General features: G+C 40.8%; 1 protein-coding gene across 3 annotated transcripts; it reads left to right on the top strand.

Moving 5' to 3' along the window:
* Window positions 1-422: 422 nt before the first annotated feature.
* LOC118664737 (E3 ubiquitin-protein ligase TRIM22-like) lies at window positions 423-18,260 on the top strand. 3 transcript variants are annotated; one of them, XM_036325201.1, is made up of 8 exons: window positions 423-552; window positions 4,096-4,646; window positions 5,219-5,314; window positions 5,849-6,079; window positions 14,043-14,065; window positions 16,466-16,563; window positions 16,849-16,875; window positions 17,123-18,260. In XM_036325201.1, the coding sequence occupies exons 2-8, from the start codon at window positions 4,164-4,166 to the stop codon at window positions 17,716-17,718; spliced, it is 1,554 nt and encodes a 517-aa protein (XP_036181094.1). In that variant the 5' UTR covers window positions 423-552; window positions 4,096-4,163; the 3' UTR covers window positions 17,719-18,260. The 3 variants fall into 3 exon arrangements, with proteins under 3 accessions (XP_036181094.1, XP_036181096.1, XP_036181097.1); XM_036325203.1 differs by having other exon boundaries at window positions 4,014-4,646; XM_036325204.1 differs by lacking the exon at window positions 423-552 and having other exon boundaries at window positions 4,513-4,646; window positions 5,172-5,314.
* Window positions 18,261-22,784: the final 4,524 nt, after the last annotated feature.

Genomic DNA, 22,784 nt, shown 5'->3' with positions numbered 1-22,784 from the left:
TAGTATATAGATAATAGCTGCTACCTCTCAGCTCAAATGAACTGAGCTCTATCACTGATTATCTTCCCCATCAGACTTTGCATTACAAAGTGCAGATACTCAGACTGTGTAGATGATGATTTTATCCATAGTAAGTAGTTTAGTACATGAATATAGGATAAATTAACTGGTATGTATAGAATTGAATTGAAATTTTGAGTATTCAGGCAAGCTGCAGAATGTGTAATTGGATTTCACATTCTTCTTATTCAAATATTCTTACTAGAATAATCTGAGAAAGGGGTAAAAACACAGTGATTCAGGGCCAAGCTGGTGTAGGTCCTAACATACTGAAGCATTAACTTTCCCAAATGTTCCACATGGTGGCGCCCCATTGTTATTGTTCTTAAGTTTCTGTTCTTTTTTAGTTTCATTTCCACTCCCATGAATTTAACTTTCATTTCTCACTCCTGTTGTGTGGAGACACTCCTCTGTGGAGAACTCATTTCTGAATTGATGAGTGAATCTTGACCAGACCTACACTTGATCTCCACTGAGTTAAGACTCCTGAAAGTAAGTGGGGCAGTTTCTTGAGGGAGCAGACTGACTGGTGGTTCTGAAGCTGCTCTGCTAGTGGGTGTCTCTGCTGAGGTGGCAGAAAAGAGAAACACTGCGTCTGGGGGAAGAGTGATTTTTAAAGAAGGGAGGTTTAAAAGAGCAGAGTCTTATTTATTTCTGGGAGGGACTATTATTTCTCCAGGCTGAGTTTTCTTCTTAGTCTGTATTTTTGACTCTCTACCTTGCCAAAGTGATCCAGAATACTTTTTTTTCCAGACAGAAAATCTCTTCCTTCTATTCTCCAGTGAAACCTGTGAGATGGTGCTCTGTTCTCCCTTTTCGTAAAGCCCTGGTGAGGCCAGCGGAGTGAGAGCCCTTGTCAGGATGCATGTGGGAAAGGATGGGATCTCTTGAAACTGGTCCTCTTACTCTTTTGTTAAATTATCATTATTTTTTTTAAATAAAAGCTTTTTCTTAAAAGTACAGCAAACTTGCAGACAACAAGCTTCATCTAGCTATAGGTGGCAACAGACATTACGACAAAGAATACAGATGTTAAAACAGGAATGGAATTTAGGATCAACATTGTCCCAGTTACAAGGAACAGCTAATTTCTGGCCAGATTTCTTAATTACGCAAGTGTCCTGGGGGCCCTTCTCCTTGGCCTTTGCTTTCACTTCCTCAAGTTTCTTATACTCTTTTTTCCTTCTGCTCAAATGACATATCTTCCTCATCCATCTCCTTGGCCTGCTTCGTGGGCTGTTTCAGGGGCTTTTTCTTGCCACCTTTCATACTAGACATGACACCTGCTGCCCCTTCCCATGATCTGATTCTTTTACTCTTGTCTTGGTAACTTCTGGGAAGTGTTCACAACCTTCCTGATAAATGTACAGTCCTTTGGAAAGCTGATGAGAGAGGATGGATGATCAGATTGCTGCCCATCTCTGTAGCTCCCATGTGGTCACTTGTCTCTCTGGAGGTTCAAGAACAGGGAATTTTCTCTCCACTGAGAGCCACATTTCACTGTTACCTCAGTGCATCCCAATAATATTGGTTATAATCTATTTCTTGCAACCTCTCCCTCTATTTGTTTTTGTCTTTTTAAATCTGTGCCGTAGTGGAGAGAACAATCAATGGCAATATTGAGGGCAGTATGTTTCTCAACAATTCTACCTATTTTAAAAATGACCTTGACCTCTGTAAGTCATTTATTTTATTTTCACATTTTGAAGGAAAAAGAACTCTTTTTATTCTTTAAATTTATTTATCTTTCTTTATTATTTTTCAATTACAGTTGATATTCGATATCATTTTGTATTACTTTCTGGTGTACAGCATCTAACCTGTGAGGTGGAGCCTTGTTTAGACAATCATATAAATTAAAAAAGTGTTTTCCCCCTAATCGTACCCACCTGTATCATACATAATTATTAAAATATTTTTGACTATATGCCCTATGCTGTAATTTTATATTTCCATGACTATTTTGTGGCTACCAATTTGTACTTCTGAATCGAAGAAGGGAGTACTCTTATCAAAATACATATATAAGAAATAAAAGGGCCAAAGTGATTTCTAAATTATAACTGGTTATAAAGTGGTTAGTGATGAAATGACCTCTGTATTATGTCTTTGATGTTTCTGAAGGTGTCTTTGGGGGAATGAGTTGGAGGGTATGGGAAGGCTCTGTGTGAGACAGGAGTGCTAGCAGGTAAACACTTCTCAGGTATTGGGGAAGTTCTAATTAATGGGAATAAAGATGAAAGCTGATAAGAAAAATGTCTATCTATGGAGAGATGGGGAATGGGGAACTTCTAGTTTTATATATTCACCAAACATTGTGTTCTTGTTCTTGTGTGATGCACTCTTATAGGTACTGAGTACATCAGTGGACAAAAGAAATACGTTATACACTAGGTAGTAAAAATAAGAAAAATATATAAGGGTACAGCAAGCAATAGTATTGGCAGTTTATAATAGATAAATTAGAGCAGGTCATTCTGATAAGAGACATGTGAGGTGGAAGACAGAATAAAACGTAAGAAGGAGCCATGCTGACATCAGGGAGATCATTCCATTCAGAGATAAGCAAGTATAAAATCTGAAGGGCAGCAGTGGGTTTTTATTTTTATTATGGGAAAGAAAGGCAGGAGAGATGAACCTCAATGACTGCCTGTGAAGTGAGAGAATTCAGACTCAAAGGATCATCTACAATAATAAAAGCGTAATATGCAAATCAACCGAATGACCGACAGCAGAATGTCCATCCAGACGACCTTCTGGATGACCACACTATGACACGCACTGGCACTAGGCCAGCCAAGGCAGGTGTGATGCGATTGGCCAGGGGACCCCCCGATTGCCCCACGATCACCCAGCAGAGGGAGGCCCAGGCCATCCTCCGCGGGGCGATCGATGGGGGTCTCAGTGATCGATTACCCCATAGAGGGAGGCCCAGGCCATCCAGCTGGCAGCACTGCAGCAGGTGGCCTCCCTCTGCAGGGCAATCGATCTAGAGGCCCCGCGATTGATTGCCCACAGAGGGAGGCCCAGGCCACCAGCTAGTGATGCTGTGGTGGGTGTGCAGGGCTGGCCAGTGATCGCCCCACAGAGGGAATTTCAGGCCAGCCAAAAGATCACACCCCACACCTGTCACCTGCAAAGGGAGGTGACCAGTGGTGGGGGACAGGGGGGGGCAATGCAGCACAGATGGCAGGCAGTGGCAGTGGTAGGCATGGGCCGTCTGCTGGCAGCCAGGGGAAGGAAAGCCCTAATAGGCCCTGATTGCCATCCAGGCCTAAGGACCCTACCAGAGGGGTCCTGGATTGCGAGAGGGCGCAGGCTGGGCTGAGGGATACTCCCCACCCCCCGTGCACAAATTTTGTGCACTGGGCCTCTAGTATATTATATTTTTTCTGTTATGAATTAATCAGAAAAAGTAAATTTGTAAAAACACAAGGGAGATTAATGGTAGCCTAAGGCTCGGGGTCAGAATAAGGGTGACTGCTAATGGCATTAAGCTTGTTTTCAAGCAATAGAAATGTTCTAAAATTAGATTGTGGTGATAGTTATTCTGTTTAATAAATGTAGTAGAAACTTTTGTACTCTTAAAATGAATGCAAGCAATGTAAATATACCTCAATAAAACTGTTCAAATAAAGTAAGTCATGCAAGTGTAAAAGGCCAGGGGGCTGCAGTGGGGTTACTGTATCTAACCTGTAGGATGTGTTTGCAGGTGAGAAGTAATAGACAAGAATAATGGATGGTTAACATAAAGCTCTTGGTAGGAAGGGCCTCAAGTTGTTCTCTATTCAGTAGAAGAAGAGAAAATAGCAATCATTGCCTTGATGGGATGAAATTTGTTATGTGACATAAACTAAGATAAAGTGTTTGAAATTATTACAAAGGGACTTTTTCATTCTGTCACTGACTACTCTTCTTCTCTGTCTCTTTTCCTTTCTTACTGAATATTAAAGTTTTGTTCTGTTCTAAATGTTTGCACAATCAGTATCCTTTCTATTCCTGCTTTTCTTATCCTGCCCCCTTCAATATTCCCAGTCTTGCAGGAGTCTGTGAGCAAGAAGAGCCTCTGGAGTCAGGACAGGAAGAAGCAGGAGAGCGTGGCAATGGATTTTTCATCACAAGGGAGCATAAACGAGGAGGTGATCTGCCGTATCTGCCAGCAGCTCCTGACAGAACCCATGAGCCTGCACTGTGGCCACAACTTCTGCCAGCTCTGCATCGCTGCAAATGAGTCAGAGAGCTTCTTTGGAGGGCAGTGTCGCTGTCCTGTGTGCCAGAGCACATACGACCCTTGGCACCTCATGCCTAATAAGGAGTTGGACAACATAGTGAAGAAAATCAGAGAAGTCAACATGTGGTCACACCAGCAGCAGAGGAGTGATCTCTGTGAGCAACATGGTCTTTATGAGCAACATGGTCTCTGTGAGCAACATGGTCTCTGTGAGCAACAGGGTCTCTGTGAGCAACATGGGGAAAATTGCCATCTCTTCTGTAAGGAGGATGGGAAGGCCATTTGCAGCCATTGTGTCCAGGAGCATCCAGGTCACCAAATATCCCTCTTGGAGGAGGTGGTCAAGGAATGTCAGGTAGGCCCCAGAGTGTGGAAACATTGGACAGAATGTTATCCGAAGTGAAATCTTTACTGCTTAATCCTATTTCTTTCCCTTGTCATCATAGAACTGAGTGCTACATTCTCTTTGATATCCTTGGCTTAGCTTCTGAGGCCTGAGGGACATTGTTGTGCATTCATTCATTTTCTTCAATAATATGCATATCAAAGAGAAGTTGTATGAGTGAGAGTTACTTCTCAAGATAAGTTCTGATTGCCCTCATGAACAGATGGGATTTTTAGGAACATGGTTGGTTAGATCTGGGAAGAGGGTTCTTGAGGAAAAAAGTACTTTGCTTGCTGCAGGATCCATTCTTTCTTTAGGAAAAGAGAAATCCAAACTACTTGATACAGAGATGGAAACTTGCATCACTCTGGGATAAAGAACACACATGCTTCCTCAGATTTCTGTCTGCATTCTCAGTTCTAATTGCTAGCTTCAGTTCTGAAATTCTGGTCTCTTATGAGATGAGCCTGATTTCTCCATTTATCCGCTATTCAGGTGCTGAGGAAGCTCATAGCTTGACTTTGGTAGTTCCTTTCTCACAGGAGAAACTGCAGGTGGCTGTGGACAGGCTGATGAAGGAGGAGCAGGAAGCTGAGAGGTTGGAAGCTGTCATCAATGAAGAGAGAGATACCTGGAAGGTAAAAAGACATTATTCCTGAGGCAGTTCTGAAACATCAAAATGGGCCTCTTGCTCCTTGTTACCTCAGAGGGCTGGGAATTACAGAGTAGACACTCCCAAGTGAAAGCAACTATTTGGAGGCAAAGACATAGAGAGGACCAATGGGAAAGTGATTCATGCAGCCATGTCCCATTTCTATAATCAAGTTTGAGGTTCTGATACTTCCAGAAGAAATGTTAAGGGATGGCCCAGGATTCCCTATTTTGGAGATGTGAGTGGAGGAGTTCCATATAAAGTGTGGTATTGTTATCCAGGCCTCATCCAGGTAGCACATGTATTTCCTGGTGGGTCATGAGAAAGCAGACTTGAATGAATTGCTTTGGGAACAGCTCAAGGAAAATAGTAGGGAAAAAAATGCCCTTTTCAGGAATGGCTCACTTCCTTTTACCTTCTAAGTGCCTGAGGAAAATATTGTATTGGCTTTCCAAGGCCCATGAAAAGTAGGTCCTCAGCTAGGCATTCTGACTGCCTCTTTTTCTTCTCATCCCTAAAGAATCGTATGCAGACTGAGAGAGAGAGGATTCTAGAAGGTTTTGAGGAAATGAGAGACGTCCTGGACAAAGAAGAGAAAAGGGAGCTGCAAAAGCTGGATGACAATGAAGTGCATGTGCTGGATAACTTGGCAGTGGCTAAAGACCAGGTGGTCCAGCAGAGGCAGTACACAAGAGAGCTCATCTCAGATCTCCAGCGTCATATGTGTGAATCATCAATGGACAAGCTGCAGGTAGGACTTGGGATGGAGATCCTATATATGAGATTTGGGGGAATTACAGAGATTAGGTTTCCTTCCCCTCTGGGTCCCTGCACTTTCTTCCTCATTGAAAGGTTCCTTTGACCCCTCAGTGCTCCTTCTCTGTCATTCATTTCATGAGTCATTGGGAAAATTCAATGTACAAATGACAAGGGAAACTCACATTATTATTTTATAAAGTGCTGTGCAAAAGTTTGAGAGAGAATTTCTTATTGTATTCTATTATCGTGTAGCATTTATAAGGCATTTCTTCACTAAGCTTAGTCAAGCAACTCATATCTCTCCTTATGTTAGGTTTTGTTGTTTTGTTAAGGGGTAGGAAATGTGATACCTGTGTGAGGGCTGAGAATATATGATTGTGTGTGTGTGCTTGTGCGTGTGTATGTAGGTATGTGTGTGCCTTTGTGCTGGCTAGAAAAGGGTGGGGTAAATATAGCAATTTGATAAAGGGATTGTACCTGGTATTAATGTTATTCTTTCCCATGGAATTAGCTGCAGGACTAATCTTAGCTATGAAACATATTGGGAAATTGAGGAAATTTCAGATTTTCTCTGCTTGACTTCTTGCCATTCTTTTTTGCTAGCTGAACAAGAATTTCTTAACTTTGGTTCCAATACTAAAGTAACCAATTTCCATCTGCTGGATCTTTACTTCTTCCTCAAAAAACTTATTTTTGAAGTATAAATTACATTTAAAAAAATCTACCCTCTCTAAGTATACAACTCAAAGATTTTTAGTAAGTATATTGAATTGTTAAACTGTGCACAAATAAGTTCAACATTTTTGAAAAAAATTTCTCCCTTCTTCCAGGGAATTATTTTGGCACCTTTGTGAAAGGTCAACTTTCTCTATTATATTTTTGGATTATCTTTTATATGAATGTCTATATTTTTGCACTGATATTCTAAATGTTTTTTACTGTGGCTTCATAGAAAAATTTGAAATTGGATAGGGTAATTTTCTAACTCTCCCCCCGCCCCCCGCAAAAAGAAAATTGTTTGAAAAATAGTGAAACAATTCTATTGAGTTCCATTTCAAAACATTCTATTCAATTCCATTTCAAAACAATTCTATTTTATGTTATTAGATCTCTAAGGAGACTAAAGCGCTTCTGTCCCAGAGATTGGGAGAATTCTACTGCCATCTAGTGGGTAGAAACCAGAGATGCTGCTCATCCACAACAAACCACAAGGCAGACTCCATTGCAATTACCTGGGCCAGAAACATTGTCCTAGGTCCATCGAATTTTCTGTTAAAATTGTTGTGTATATTTTCAATTTTTATTAAAAGCCTGATGTGATTTTTATAGAGTGAGGAAATGGCAGTCAGCTAAGAAATGGACAGTATGGGACAGTTGTTTGTCCAATGACATTCAATTATTATTTTTTTTTTGGGGGGGGGGTAACCACCTGTTGAATTACTTTTTGAGTAATTCCAGTTCATGTAGTTGGTTAGAGTTGATACAATCAGTAGTACTAGCACCAAGGATGTATATGTTTTTCAGTTCTAGGTAAATCAGCATATTTACTTTCTATAGGTTTACCAAAGATGCAGTGATTATTTTAAGACATGCACCTGACCCATTCAGGGCAATGATTTGTATGCCTTAGAATTTTATTGTAATGACTAGGAAGAAAAGTTCTCTTTCCCTCTAGGTGATATATTAGGGATTATCATTTAAACCAGGATGTTCAAGTTGATACCAGATAGAGAATGAAGGGAAAGTTCATATAAGCAAGTAGAAAATAGAATTTTGAGAAGAAAGAACTGATCCTGATAACAAGATTTTTCCTAGAAATCTAGCTAATGCAAAAGTTCTGCTTGCCCCCTGAGTTTCTCTTTTTTTCTTTTAAATTTAAGCCAATTTTAGCTGGGCTTTTGTTATAAACAATAACAATGAAAAACAATACAGACAGTAAAATTTTTTTGAGGGAGTATAGCCAACTATAGGCCAAGGCTTTGCTGATATGAAAGAGTTTAGACTAAAGGGGGAAACCAAATATGTTGGTGAATTTATGTTCAAAGAAATAAGGCAAATAATATTATGATGGGGAAGAGAAGATGGCTAAAAGAGGCTTAGCATATGGACTGGATTGGCTTATACAATATTGGAATTCAGGGTAAGATATACTTTTTTTTAAAAATATATGTTTTATTGATTTTTTACAGAGAGGAAGGGAGAGAGATAGAGAGTTAGAAACATCGATGGGAGAGAAACATCGATCAGCTGCCTCCTGCACATCTCCTACTGGGTATATGCCCGCAACCCAGGTACATGCCCTTGACCGGAATCGAACCTGGGACCTTTCAGTCCTCAGGCGGACGTTCTATCCACTGAGCCAAACCGGTTTCGGCAAGATATACTTTTTAAGACAGTGATGAAGTGGATATTAACACCATTCTTGAATATGGAACGTAAATATCTGGGAATCAGTCAATTACATTTTAGACTTTCTCTGCTGCTGGTTTCTGTGGCTTATTTCACACTTACACATTGATGAGATTCCTTTGGGGTAGTGCATAGAATGTACATAGAGTGAGTAGAGGGAGGCCGGAGAAAAAAACATTTGCTTGATGTGCTAGTTTGCTTGTTCCTAGAACAAAATAAAATACCCATTCTAAGAAATGGAATTATTAATTATTCATCTTTGATTCTGCAGAGGGTGGAATGATGTCTACAAAATAGATTTCCCTTTGTCACTAGAATACATAAAATCATAATGAATTAAGGGGGTGTTCTCATGAATATTTTTAAAGAAATAGTAGGCCTCCTTCCTGCTTTTTATTTTTTATTTAATTATTTATTGTTGAAATTATTACATATGTCCCCTTTTTCCCCATTGTTCTCTCCCAGCCTCCCCCGACCCCCCAAGCCTAGGCCTTCACACCCCACTGTCTGTGTCCATTAGTTATGCTTAAATGCATGCAAGTTCTTTGGTTGATCTTCCCCCCACCACCCCCCGCCCACCCTTCCCTGCCTTCCCTCTGAGGTGTGATGGTCTGTTCAATGATTCTATGTTTCTGGATTTATGTATTTATTTTAAATATATTTTACTGATTTTTTTTACAGAGAGGAAGGGAGAGGGATAGAGAGTTAGAAACATCAATGGGAGAGAAACATTGATCAGCTGCCTTCTGCACATCCCCTACTGGGGATGTGCCCGCAACCAAGGTACATGCCCTTGACCAGAATCGAACCTGGGACCCTTCAGTTCACAGGCCGATGCTCTATCCACTGAGCCAAATCGGTTAGGGCTGGATTTATTTTTATTCATCAGTTTATGTTGTTCATTATATTTCACAAATGAGTGAAATCATGTGATACTTATTTTTCTCTGACTGGCTTATTTCACGTAGCATAATGCTCTCCAGGTCCATCCATGCTGTTGCAAATAGTAAGAGTTCTTTCTTTTTTACAGCAGTGTAGTATTCCAATGTATAGAAGTACCACAGATTTTTAATCCACTCATCTGCTGATGGGCACTTAATCTGTTTCCAAATCTTAGCTGTTGTAAATAGCACAGCTATGAATATAGGGATACATATATTCTTTCTGATTGGTGTTTCTGATTTCTTGGGATATGTTCCTAGAAATGGGATCACTGGGTCAAATGGGAGTTCCATTTTTAATTTTTTGAGAAAGCTCAATACTGTTTTCTGCATAGGCTGCACCAGTCTGCATTCCCACCAGGAGGGTTCCTTTTTCTCCACATCTTCCCCAGCACTTGTAGTTTGTTGATTTGTTGATGATAGCCATTCTGACAAGTGTGAGGTGGTACCTCATTGTTGTTTTGATTAGTGACTTTGGGCTTTTTTAAAATATATATATATTTTATTGATTTTTTTACAGAGAGGAAGGGAGAGGGATAGAGAGTCAGAAACATCGATGAGAGAGGAACATCGATCAGCTGCCTCCTGCACACCCCCTACTGGGGATGTGCCCGCAAACAAGGTACATGCCCTTGACCAGAATCGAACCTGGGACCCTTGAGTCCGCAGGCCGATGCTCTATCCACTGAGCCAAACCGGCTAGGGTTGGGTATTTTTTTATATGCCTTTGACCTTCTGTACATTCACTTTAGAGAAGTGTCAATTTAGGTCCTTTACCCATTTTGTTTTAAATTGGATTATTTATCTTCCTTTTGTTATGTGGTATGACTTCCCTATAAATCTTAGAGATTAAACCCTTATCAGATGTAACATTGGCAAAAATGTTCTCCCATGCAACGGGCTCTCTTGTTATTTTGATGATAGTTTCTTTTGCTGTGCAGAAGCTTTTTATTTTGAGGTAGTCTAATTTATTTTCTTCTTAGTTTCCATTGTCCTAGGAGATGTATCAGTAAACATTGCTATGAGATATCTCTGATATTTTGCTGTCTATGGATTCTTTTAAGATTTTTATGCTTTCCCATCTTACATTTAAGTCATTTATCCACTTTCAGTTTATTTTTTTATATGGTGTAAGTTGGTGGTCAACTTTTATTTTTTTGCATGTGTCTGTCCAATTTTCCCAACACCATTTATTGAAGAGACTGCCTTGACTCCATTGTATGCTCTTGCCTCCTTTGTCAAATATTAATTGAGCATAATGGTTTGGGTCAATTTCTGGTTTCTCTGTTTTGTTTCATTGGCCTATATGTCTGCTCTTGTGCCAGTACCAGGCTGTTTTGAGAACAGTGGCTTTGTAATATAACTTGATGTCTGGTATTGTTATCCTTCCAACTTTGTTCTTTTTTCTCAGGATTGCTTCTTTGATCTCTTTGGTAACCAATCATTGTTTAATAGAATGCTATATAGGCTCCAAGTGTTTGATTGTTTTTTATTGTTTTTACTGTAGTTTATTTCTAATTTTATGCCATTGTGAACTGAGAAAATGCTTGATATGATTTCAATCTTCTTGAATTTGTAGAGACTTCTCCTGTGTCCTAATATGTGGTTTATCTTTGAAAATGGCCCATGTGCACTTGAGAAGAATGTATATTACATGGCTTTGTGGTGAAATGTTCTGAAGATATCAGTTAGTTCCACCTGATCTAGTGAGTTGTTTACAATTGCTGTTTCTTTGTTGACTTTTGTCTAAAAGATTTGTTCAGTGATGTATATATGGTATTCAAGTCCTCTACTATGATTGTATTGCTGTAGATCTCTCCCTTGATATCTTCTAGAAGTATTTTTATGTATTTGGGTGCTCCTGTATTAAGTGCATAAATGTTTACCAGAATTATATCCTCTTGTTGAATCGATCTCTTTAGTATTATGAAATAGCCTTCCTTATTTCTTGTTATGGCCTCCACTTTGAGGTCTATTTTGTCAGATATAAGTATTGCTACCCCAGATTATTTTTTTCCATTTGCCTGAAAGATTTTTCCTCTGTTCACTTTCTGTCTGTGTGAGTCCTTTATTCTGCAGTGAGTCTCTTGTAGACAGTATATAAATATGGGCTATTTTTTCTTATATATTAAGATACCCCATGTCTTTTAATTGGGGAATTTAATCCATTTACATTTAAGGTTATCATTGATAGGTGCTTGTTTATTGCCATTTTTTAATTCTTTATGCCTGTATTCCTTCTTACCTTTATATTTCTTCTTTTTACAACAGTCTCTTTAGCATTTATTGCGTTGCTGGCTTGGTGATAATAAACTTCCTTAGCCTTTTCTTGCCTGTGAAGATCCTAATTTCACCTCCAATTTTGAATAATAGCTTTGCTGGATAGAGTATTCTTGGATTCAGTCCCTTGTTTTGCATCACTTTGTATACCTCATTCCATTCCCTTATGGCCTGATGTGTTTCTGTTGAGAAATCATTTGATGGTCTAGTGGGAGATCCATTGTAGGTAACTTTCTGTCTCTCTCTTGCAGCCCTTAAGATGCTTTCATTGTCATTAACATTTGCCATTGTAATTACATTGTGTCTTGGTGTGGGTCTTTTTGGGTTCATCTTGTTTGGGACTCTGTGCTTGTGTGACTTTTTTCTTCCACAAGTCAGGGAAATTTTCTGTCATTATTTCTTCCAATAGGTTTTCTATTCCTTGTTCTGATTCTTGTCCTTCTGACACCCCTATTATGCAGAGTTTGCTTTGTTTCATGTTGTCCCAAAGCTCCCTTCATCTCTCCTGCTTTTTTATTTTTTTCCAATTGCTGTTCAGATTGGGTGTTTTTATTGACCTTGGCTTCTAACTCACTGATTGAGTCCTCTACTTCTGCTGGTCTACTGTTGAAGCCTTCCATTGTGTTCTTATTGCAGATATGTCATTCTTCATTTCTTCTTAATTCTTACAAACGTTGATGAATTTCTCATCCAGACAGTTGAGCATCCTTATAATCATTAATCTGAATTCTTTCCATGACGTATTGCTGGCTTCCATTTCATTTATTTCTTTTTCTGGAGATTCCACCTTTTCTTTCCTTTGGGGATTGTATCTTTGTCTCCCCACTTTGCTGTCTCTTTCTGGCCCTGGGCACCCTGCTTGGGGTCTGAGAGGTTGAAGCCCCTAGCAGTTCAATAGTCTGGGACTCGCCGAAACCAGTTTGGCTCAGTGGATAGAGCGTCGGCCTGCTGACTGAAAGGTCCCAGGTTCAATTCCGGTCAAGGGCATGTACCTTGGTTGCGGGCACATCCCCAGTAGGAGATGTGCAGGAGGCAGCTGATCGATGTTTCTCTCTCATCGATGTTTCTAACTCTCTCTCTCTCTCCCTTTCTCTCTGTAAAAAATCAATAAAATATATTAAAAAAAAAAGAAAATCCTATATATTCTTAAAAAAAAAAAATAGTCTGGGACTCCTTAGCTCAGAGAATGGATCTGCCATGAGTCTTACACCTTTATTGTCTTTGCTTTGAGTTGTACTCCCTTCTCCCATAGATCTGGTCCCTCTGCTGTCTGCTGCAGATGCTTGAGGTGAGCAGGGGTATATGCACAGTTCCTCTTGTGTGCGACTCTCTGTGAGGATCCAGATCCCTATGGCATGCAGTTCACTGTGCAGACCTAGCAACAGTGGCAGGGTGGTGCCCTAGTTCCTCTGGCAGCTCACTTGCAGTGCAGTTCTGGGGCCTGGATGGGGTGCCAGGTGGTTCCAGCTCGCTCTGACAAGGTGCTCCTGTGACCCAAGGCTTGGCATGCCAGGTGTCTCCATGTTGCCCCAGCATCATGGTCCTGGGGCCCAGGCAGGGCACATGCCTGGTGGCTCTGGGTTGCAACAGCAGTGAAAACCTGGGGACTAAGTGGGGCTGGGGTGCAGGGTTCCCCTGGCTTGCACTCACAGTGTGGGGTCAGGGAACACCAGCAAGGAGGCATGGTTTGGGAGGTCTCTATGGCGAGTGCTCACTGCATACATCTGGAAGCCTGCAGTGTGCTACTGCACCACTCATTGCCAGGGCTCAGTGGTGGTCCCACACAAATTGTAGCTGGCAAGTGGCCCCTTGCACAGGACTAGGGTGGTGTGTAGGCCGGTCTGGGTGTTGGTGTGGCTGCACTCCTGGCCTCCTCTGCTCCCATCTCTGCCTTTTAAATATATTCCATCTCTAGATCTTGGAAACACCATTCTAACATCTTCACATGAATCCTCTAGGATGGTTATTTTGGGTCTTTTCTCTTCAATCTCCCCCCCCCCCATATATTTATTCTGACCATCTATTTATTCAAGACATATTAGGGGGTGTTAGAGTATGAGGAAGAAGGTGAGTAAAACTTTATATAGGTAGGAGGGCTTATCATTCATTTGAGGGTTGCCAAAATAAGGAATGTGTAGTTAAATTTGAATTTCAGATAAGCAACACATTATTTTTTAGTAGAAGAGTATCTTAAATATTGTAGAGCTCATGTTTTCACTAAAACATATTTGTGATATTTTCAAATTAAATTTTAACTAGCCATTTTAATTTTCTAAATATGTCAACCTTACTCTTGATTTATGTTTTTTTTTCTCTTCTCCCCAGGATATGATTAACGCCATAAGAAGGTATGTGTATGTGAGACCAGGCATAATCCTTTTTGTGTGATGAAAGAATTATAACTATAAGAGTAATCTTGAATAAATCATAATTTTAAACAATCATAGATGTGGGAAACTTGGGTATTACATTATTTCACCTGCTGATGACAGGTGAAACTTTGTAATGGTATGAAATTTGGGTGGTGGGAGGTCACAGAGTTAGGGATAATAGAAGTATTAGAAATAAGAGTCCCAAACAAGATGAATCCAAAGAAGCCTATACCAAGACATATCTTAATTAAAATGCCACCTGGAAACTATTATATGCTAAGTGAAATAAGCTAATAAGAGCAAGACAAATATCATATGATAGCACTTATTTGTGAAATCTAAGGAACAAAATGAATTGACCATCAAAATAAGAACCAAGGCATGGAGACTTGGACCACATTGACATATCTCAGGGGGGAGAAGGGGAGACAAGAAGAGATAAACCAAATAACTTACATACTTATATGTATAGCCCATGGACACATACAATAGTGTGGGGAAAGTCTGCAATGGGTAGAGAGGGGATAAAGTGTGCAAAAATGGGGGACATCTGTAAAACTGTCAATAATAAAAAATATATTAAATTTAAAAAATGCCAAAGATTAAAGACAAAATGAGAATCTTAAAAGCAACAAGAGAAAAGCAGTTAGTTACCTATAAGGGGGTTCCCGTAAGACTGTCAGCTGATTTCTCAACAGAAACTTTGCAAGCCAAAAGGGAGTGCCATGAAATATTCAAAGCGATGGAAAGCAAGGACCTACAGCCAAGATTACTCTACCCAGCAAAGTTATTTAGAATTGAAGGACAGGTAAAGTGCTTCCCAGACAAGAGACAGCTAAATGCATTCATAGTCATCAAACTAGTACTACATGTAATGTTAAAGAGTCTTGTTTAAGAAGAAGAAATAAAAAGAAAGGTTAAAAAATATGAACAATAAAATGTCAATAAATGCATATCTATCAACAATTGAATCTAAATATCAAAATAAACAAACAAGCACAACAGAAACACACTTAGATACACAGAACATTTTGACAGTTGCCAGATGAGAAGGAGGATGGGGGGACTGGTGAAAATCTGAAGGTATTTAGAAATACAAATTAGTAGTTAAAGAATAGTCATGGGGCTGTAAAGTATAGTATAGGCAGGGGATATATTCAATAGTATTCTAATAACTCCGTATGGTGTCATATGTGTATGATATTTTGGGGGGATGATCACTTAATAAGTTTGATAATGTCTAATTACTGGGATGTACACCAAAACTAATATAATATTGTATGTGAACTGTAATTAAAAAATTTAAAAATGATTTTATAAAAGAAAGAAATAAGAGGTTACAGTATCAGAATTCCATGACTTCACTCATTTTAGTCAAACCTTAGTCTCTTGCTTCTACACTTAATAGGTGCCTGTCTTATCACAGGAAGGATCTTTTCCTCTTTCTCTGCTAGGCCCCCAAATTTTCCACAAAGATGGTTTCTTTATATTTCTTTTTCACTCTAATAATAGAAGAAACAGGTCTTTCTAGGTGATGTTTTTTGGAGAGAAAGAAAGAAAGAAACAAAGAAAGGAAGGAAGAAAGATACAAGTCTCAGGGAATAATGGCTTTAGTCCTGGTGTCAATAATAAATCTCTTTTTGTTTACACATATTAGCAACTTGTAGGAAAGGTGTCTTTCTTTGACTAAAGTTGCATACACACTTGGCAGCATCAAGCACATGAAATTCAGACCATTATTAATTTTGATGTATTAACTTCTCCTTTCTCAAATATTTGTAATGATTCCCCAGAGACTGTAACATTGTATGTTATGCTCAGCATCTGTATTGGGTTAATAGATTTAGAAAACACTTCAGACTTTCAATACAGAAGCCCCCCACTTAATAACCTAAAGCTCTCAGTAGCCAGGTTTTAGAGTCTCTCCACTAAGCGTCTGCTTGGGGACCTTCATCTCTAGCCTCTTCCTGGCGGAACCACTGAGATGGCAGTGACTCCTCCATATGTGAAAAACTTTTTATTAGAGGCACCAAACAACTTTTAAAGGTACCACCAATACATCTAATAGTGTATTATTTTAAGAAATGGAGAGCATGAGGTTATTATTATTATTATTATTATTATTTCATTTTGGTAGGATGAACATGAGCTTCTTGAGAATAAGTTCTTCCCAAGGTCACACAGAGGGTAGATAGAAAGGTAGACGTGAAGACACTTCTGGTTGCAGTGTCAGGGCTTTCATCTGTCCCTCCCTTAGGCTCTTCATTGAAGAGGATTCAAGTGAGAAGGCATCAATGGAATGAAAGGTGAGAAAGACAGTGGTCTTGGAGAGACAAAAGGTAAGAAGTGTGAGGGATCAATTTTTGTCTTATCTAGGAGCGAGATCTGGACCTTGAAGAAGCCAAAAATTGTTTCCAAGAAACTAAGTACATTCCGATTTCCAGATCTGAATGGGATGCTGCAAGTGTTTAAAGGTGAGGAAAGCCAGAGGAAGGGTGTGTGAGATTCTTACAGTACCAGAGCACGTGGAGGAATGGATGTTGTTTCTATATGAGGATAAAAGAGAGGAGGTAGGCCTCACAAGAAGACATAGAGACCATGTGCTGAAGATGTGGACACATATATATGGGAATGGCCAGGTGTCCTCCTTCCCCAGTTGACAGCCTGAGAGGCTTCCCCACCCACTCAAGAGAAAGGGCAGGTTATCAGAGTTTCCTCCTTTGCTTCTAACATCATCATTGAAACTTTTGTCATTTCAGAGCTGGCAGAAGTTCAAAGCTACTGGGGTAAGAAATTACAGGTCCTTCAAATCATCATGTTCTGATCCCATTTCAGAAGTTGTGCTTACTCTTAGGTCCCATGATCTCAATTACATGTGTTCCACCCAGACATACAGACAACAGTTCTTAACTGATCTACTCCTCACTGACCCATTAACTCATGTTCCTCCCAGTCAATTCCCATATTCCTCCTCAAAATGTCACAAGACACATGCCATGTTTAATTCACCTGACTATGTAATTTTTCCTACAGTGGACTTGACGCTGAATCCATTCAATGATGTTTCGAATGTTGTCTTTTCTGAGGATCAGAGACAAGTGACTGTTGGGAATGATATTATGTTTAGGAATGTATACCCATGTAACTTTTCTGCTTTTGATGTATGGGGCAGCCAAAATTTCTCTTCTGGGAAATGTTACTGGGAAGTTGACGTGTCTGGGAAAATTGCCTGGATTCTGGGGGTATACAGTAAAACAAGCAATCTCAATAGAAAGAAAAGCTCTGGGTTTGTTTTTAACCCCCAGACAAATTATCCAAATGCTTACTCCAGATTCAGACCTGAAAATGGCTACTGGGTTGTAGGGTTACAGAATGCATCTGAGTACAATGCCTTTGAGGACTCTTCCACCTCTGATCCCAAGGTCTTGACTCTTTCCATGGCTGTTCCTCCCCACCGAGTAGGGGTTTTCCTAGACTATGAAGCAAGGACTGTCTCATTTTTTAATGTCACAAACCATGGGTCACTCATCTACAAGTTCTCTAAATGTCACTTTTCTCAGACCGTTTATCCCTATTTCAATCCTTGGAACTGCCCAGTTCCCATGAAACTGTGCCCACCGAGCTCCTGAACATTCTCCTTCCCTCACTCACTTCTGTGTAGCGACCCTTGTCCTGGGGCTCATCTCCTGCACCTGAGTTCACTGCTCCATTAAGACCTTCTCTTCCTTGCTGTCTCCCTTCTGTAGAACATTTATTGATTCTTGGGTTAGAAGAGAAGCTTATTTACTCAGTTACTCTTTCCTATATTATCAGCAAAAGGTATCTAAATCCTCCTATCAACAGAAAAGTATTAGTATAATACCTCTACCCTCCCATTTTTCCACATTTTCCTTTAACCCTAACTTGAAGAGACATTAACCATGACTCTAGGACAATCCATAATCATTCCACAACTAAATAGTATTTTAGTGTATATCTATTTGTTGCCCAACATACAGCAGGTTGTCCAGAGAGTTTAGGGGGAGGGAACAAATGTAATATATGTACCAAGAGTGAACATTTTATGTTCAGAGTATTTGAATTTAAATCCTGTCTATTCTCTTACAAGGTGTGTAATGATGGATTTATTTTTGTTTCTTCTCATAAAATAAAAATTGGATTTTAAACTGCACCTAACTTTTAAAGATCTTTGTGAGAAACTGTCAACCAATGTAAAGCACCTATTTAAGGGTTCTGCACAATATAATAAATGTTTGCTCTCATGATCTCAGAAAAGTATGAGCTGTGTCATTGTCCCATGCGATGGATGTGTGCCCTTGAGAGGAACAGAAAATGATTCTACTGAAGCTCATTTGTCAAGTTCCAAAACTTTGCTATCAAGTCTACTCCAGTCCCAGTCTTGTGTTACAGAACATTTTACATGGAGGCTGGAACTGTTTTAAGGCCCTTTATTGGGAATAGGTCAGAAAAAGAAAACATATGAGTTCCCAAGATCTGTCCAGCAGAGAGAGCCATGTCTAGGGACAGCAACTCCTATTAGGGACAGCCTTTTGGCATTCAGAGTTTGTCCTTGTGCTGAAAAGATAGATTTGAGGATCACATCCTATATACCATACCATGCCCTTTTATTTCCCTTACTTTTAAAATCAGTTTCAAACTTTGATGAGGAATAGACTCACCCACGATAATAAAGGAACTTTTCTTGGAGAAGCACACATTATAAATTAAGGCAGCTACTGTACAGAACCCAAATCAAGATATAGGGGTAATAACTTGTCCCAGTGGTATTAAAAGGAGAGTACTCATTCTGGGAAAGGTATGTAGATGCACACTTATACTTACACACACATACACACACATAGGCATATTTATTCAAGTTAATTTTGAAAAATATCATAAAAGAAAATTCCTTCAGGGAGTTAAAGAAATTTATAAAATTATGAGATATGTCCCAATGTCCCACAGCTAATTAGTAGAAGAGACCAGATTAAAATGGAGTATGTGTTTCTACAGTTCATGTGTCTTCTCGGCACTTCACTCCCCAAGAAAAGATTGGAGCCAAATTCCCTAGGATGTTTGGTAGGAGAGAAAACCCATGAGATGCTGATTTGCACAGGAGCTTGGAACATCATGGGAAAATATTAGGTGCCAAGAGATAGTGATTGATGTGCTCAATCCATGTAGATGTTAATGAAGCAGGAGCTGCTCATGGTAATGTTTAAAACCAAGTTGAATACTTAATAACCAGGGTGCTCTTCCACTAATAAGCTGTGGAACATTAGGTTGATTAATTTAGGAACTGAGTTTTATTTCACATATATGGTAGAAAGTTGGTAGAGCAAGTAAAACAATCTATATATATAAAGAGCCAGGGGCTGAAACAATCAAACGGATGACCAAACAGGCTGAGAGGGGTGACAAGGCCGATGGGGGTTAGCGAGGGACGATCAAATGACTGAGCAGCAGGCTGTGTGGGGTGACCAGGCCGGTGGGTGGGAGGGGGGGCTGTGAGGGGCTACCAGGCCAGCAGGGGGGCATTTGGCATCTACCAGGACAGCAGAGAGGGCAGTGAGGGGCAACCAGGCCAGCAGGGGTGGCAGTGGGGGTGACCAGGCCAGCAGGGGGGCCATGAGGAGCAACCAAACAACTGAACAGCAGGCTGCGTGGGGTGACCAGGCTGGCAAGGGGGCCAGTGAGGAGCAATCAGGCCATCAGGGTGGAGTAGTTGGGGGCAACCAAGCCCTTGGGGGGGCAGTTAGGGGAGATCAGGTCAGCAAGCAGAGGTGGTTAGGGGTGATCAGGTTGGCAAGGGGGCCAGTTAGGGGTAATCAGGTAGGCAGGCAAGTGAGCAGTTAGGAGCCAGCAGTCACGGATTGTGAGAGGGATGCCCGACTGCCGGTTTAGGCCTGATTCCCAGGATCAGGACTAAATAGGCAGTCGGACATCCCCTGAGGGGTCCTGGATTGGAGAGGGTGCAGGCTGGGCTGAAGAAAACCCTCCCCCCCACCCCCCCACCCCCCCACCCCCGAGCATGAATTTCATCCACCAGGCCTCTATCTAAAGGGATGGTTGAAATGATGAATTATTTTTAACTTTGATAAAGAGGAATGCAAAGACACCTGGGCAATGAATGAATAGTGGAAAATTCACTTTCCTAGAGAGCTGGAGGTTGTTGAAGAATAAATTAGGAATAATGGAATAATACAATTGGATAGATACAAAGTAAAATGTCTAACTGTGTGAGCATGAGGTTAGCTAATTTTGGATTACAGTATCTTCAAGATATGGCCTTGGAATTGGGTGGCTGACTTTCAGTAAAAAAATAACATCATCCAGGATGTTGTGCTACTTGAAGAAAAGGTTTTGGATAAGTGAGTGACAGGTTGCTAAATTTGCTGTAGCTAGATATGTGTTTTCAAAGAATCAAGAGAATTAGAAGGAGGTCTGTGGAAAATATATATTTTTTTATTGATTAAGGTATTGCAAATTTGTCCTTATTCCCCCAATGTCCCCCCCATCCCCTCAGTCCTGCCCTCACCCTCACCCTCACACCCTGTTGCCTGCATCCATTGCTTATGCTTATACAAGAGGCCCAGTGCATGAAATTCATGCACTGGGTGTGGGGGCGTCCCTCAGCCCAGGCTGCCCCCTCTCATAGTCCAGAAACCCTCAGGGGATGTCCTACTGATGGCTTAGGCCTTCTCCCCATGGGGAATGGGCCTAAGCCACAGTCTGGCCTCCCTCTGCAGGAGGTGACCAGCTGATTAGGGGAAAACGCCACCCCCATCACCCCCCGCTGCTGCCACTGCTGACCTCTGCAACTGCCAAGGTGTTTTCATCAACACGGGCTCCAGTTGCTTCACCATGAAAAAATGACAACTTTCTTTAGGCATTTTCAAGATGTCTCTTTCATAGGATATAACATTTCTTTCTTCCTTTTTTTTTTTTTTTTTTTTTTTTATCCTCACCTGAGGATATGTTCCCATTGATTTTTAGAGAGTGTGGAAGAGAGAGGGAAAGACAGAGGGAAACATCAATGTGAGAGGCACACTTCAATTGGTTGCCTCCTGCATGAGCCCTGACCTGGGCACCAGCCAGGGAGAAGCCAGCAACCTAGGTACATGCCCTTGATCAGAATCAAATCTGGACCCTGCGGTCCACAGGCTGAGGCTCTATCCACTGAGCAAAACCAGCTAGGGCAGAATATGACATTTCTTCGCCCCTCCAGCAGTGGACCTTTGGCTTTTCCTCCAGGAGTGAGGTGGAAAATCCCTAGATCACCTTCTTGGATTCTTATTACCCAAGCAAGTGGTGTACTGCAAGCTTAGCCAATGAGCAGTCAGAAAAGGTGTTTCCTCTACAGGTCCCGAGCAGAGGCAGGACTGACACTGTGGCCGTGGGGCTGTTGGGGGCCAGGCCCTCCTGCGGGTTGGTGTCTCCGCTCCCGCCCCCTGCATGCTGTTCTCTCCGGCTCTGGGGCCAGGCGTGGGCCGCTATGTGTGTTGTTCTTTCCGGCTCTAGGCTGGCACCTGGCCCCAGCGGCTGTGCTACAGGCCGCTAGGGCCAGGTGTGGGCTGCCCTGTCGTTCTCTCAGGCTCCGGGCCCCCGCTTGGCCCCTCCTTCTGAGCTGGTCATGACCATTATGACGTCCCTGCATAATTTGCCTAATATATATATATATACATGAATGCATACAAGTCCTTTGGTTGATCTCTTCCCCTTACCCCTCCCCTCCCCTACTTTCCCTCTGAGGTTTGAGCATCTGATTGATGCTTCTCTGTTTCTAAATCTGTTTTTGTTCATCAGTTTATGTTGCTCATTATAATCCACAAATGAGTGAGATCATGTGATATTTATCTTTCTCTGACTGACTTATTTCACTTAGCATAATGCCCTCCAGCTCCATCCATGCTGTTGCAAATGATAGGAGTTTCTTCCTTTTTACATCAACATAGTATTCCATTGTGTAGATGTGCCAAAGTTTTTTAATCCACTCATCTGCTGATGGGAACTAAGGCTGATTCCAAATCTTAGCTATTGTAAATTGTGCTGCTATGAACATAGGGGTGCATATATCCCTTCTGATTGGTGTTTCTAGTTTCTTGGGATATATTCCTAGAAGTGGGATCACTGGGTCGAATGGAAGTTCCATTTTTACTTTTTTGAAGAAACTCCATACTGTTCTCCACAGTGGCTGCACCAGTCTGCATTCCCACCAGCAGTGCACGAGGGTAACTTTTTCTCCACATCCTCTCCAGCACTTGTCATTTGTTGATTTATTGATGATAGCCATCTGACAGGTGTGAGATGGTACCTCATTGTCATTTTGATTTGTATCTCTCGGATGATTAGTGACTTTGAGCATGTTTTCATATGTCTCTTGGCCTTCCTTATGTCCTCTTTTGAAAAGTATCTATTTAGGTCCATTGCCCATTTTTTTTATTGGGTTGTGTGTCTTCCTTTTGTTATGTTGTATGAGTTCCCTATAAATATTGGAGATTAAAACCTTATCAGAGATATCATTGGTAAATATGTTCTCCCATGCAGTGAGTTTTCTTGTTGTTTTGTTGATGGTTTCTTTTGCTGTGCAGAAGCTTTTTATTTTGATGTAGTCTCATTTGCTTATTTTCTTTTTAGTTTCCATTGTCCTAGGACAGTGATGGTGAACCTTTTGAGCTTGGCGTGTCAGCACTTT

Source organism: Myotis myotis, unplaced genomic scaffold (assembly GCF_014108235.1).
Source record: "Myotis myotis isolate mMyoMyo1 unplaced genomic scaffold, mMyoMyo1.p scaffold_m19_p_10, whole genome shotgun sequence".
Lineage (NCBI taxonomy): Eukaryota > Metazoa > Chordata > Mammalia > Chiroptera > Vespertilionidae > Myotis > Myotis myotis.
The sequence above is the reverse complement of the archived record's forward strand: the minus strand, read 5'-3'. Positions and strand labels throughout refer to the sequence as shown.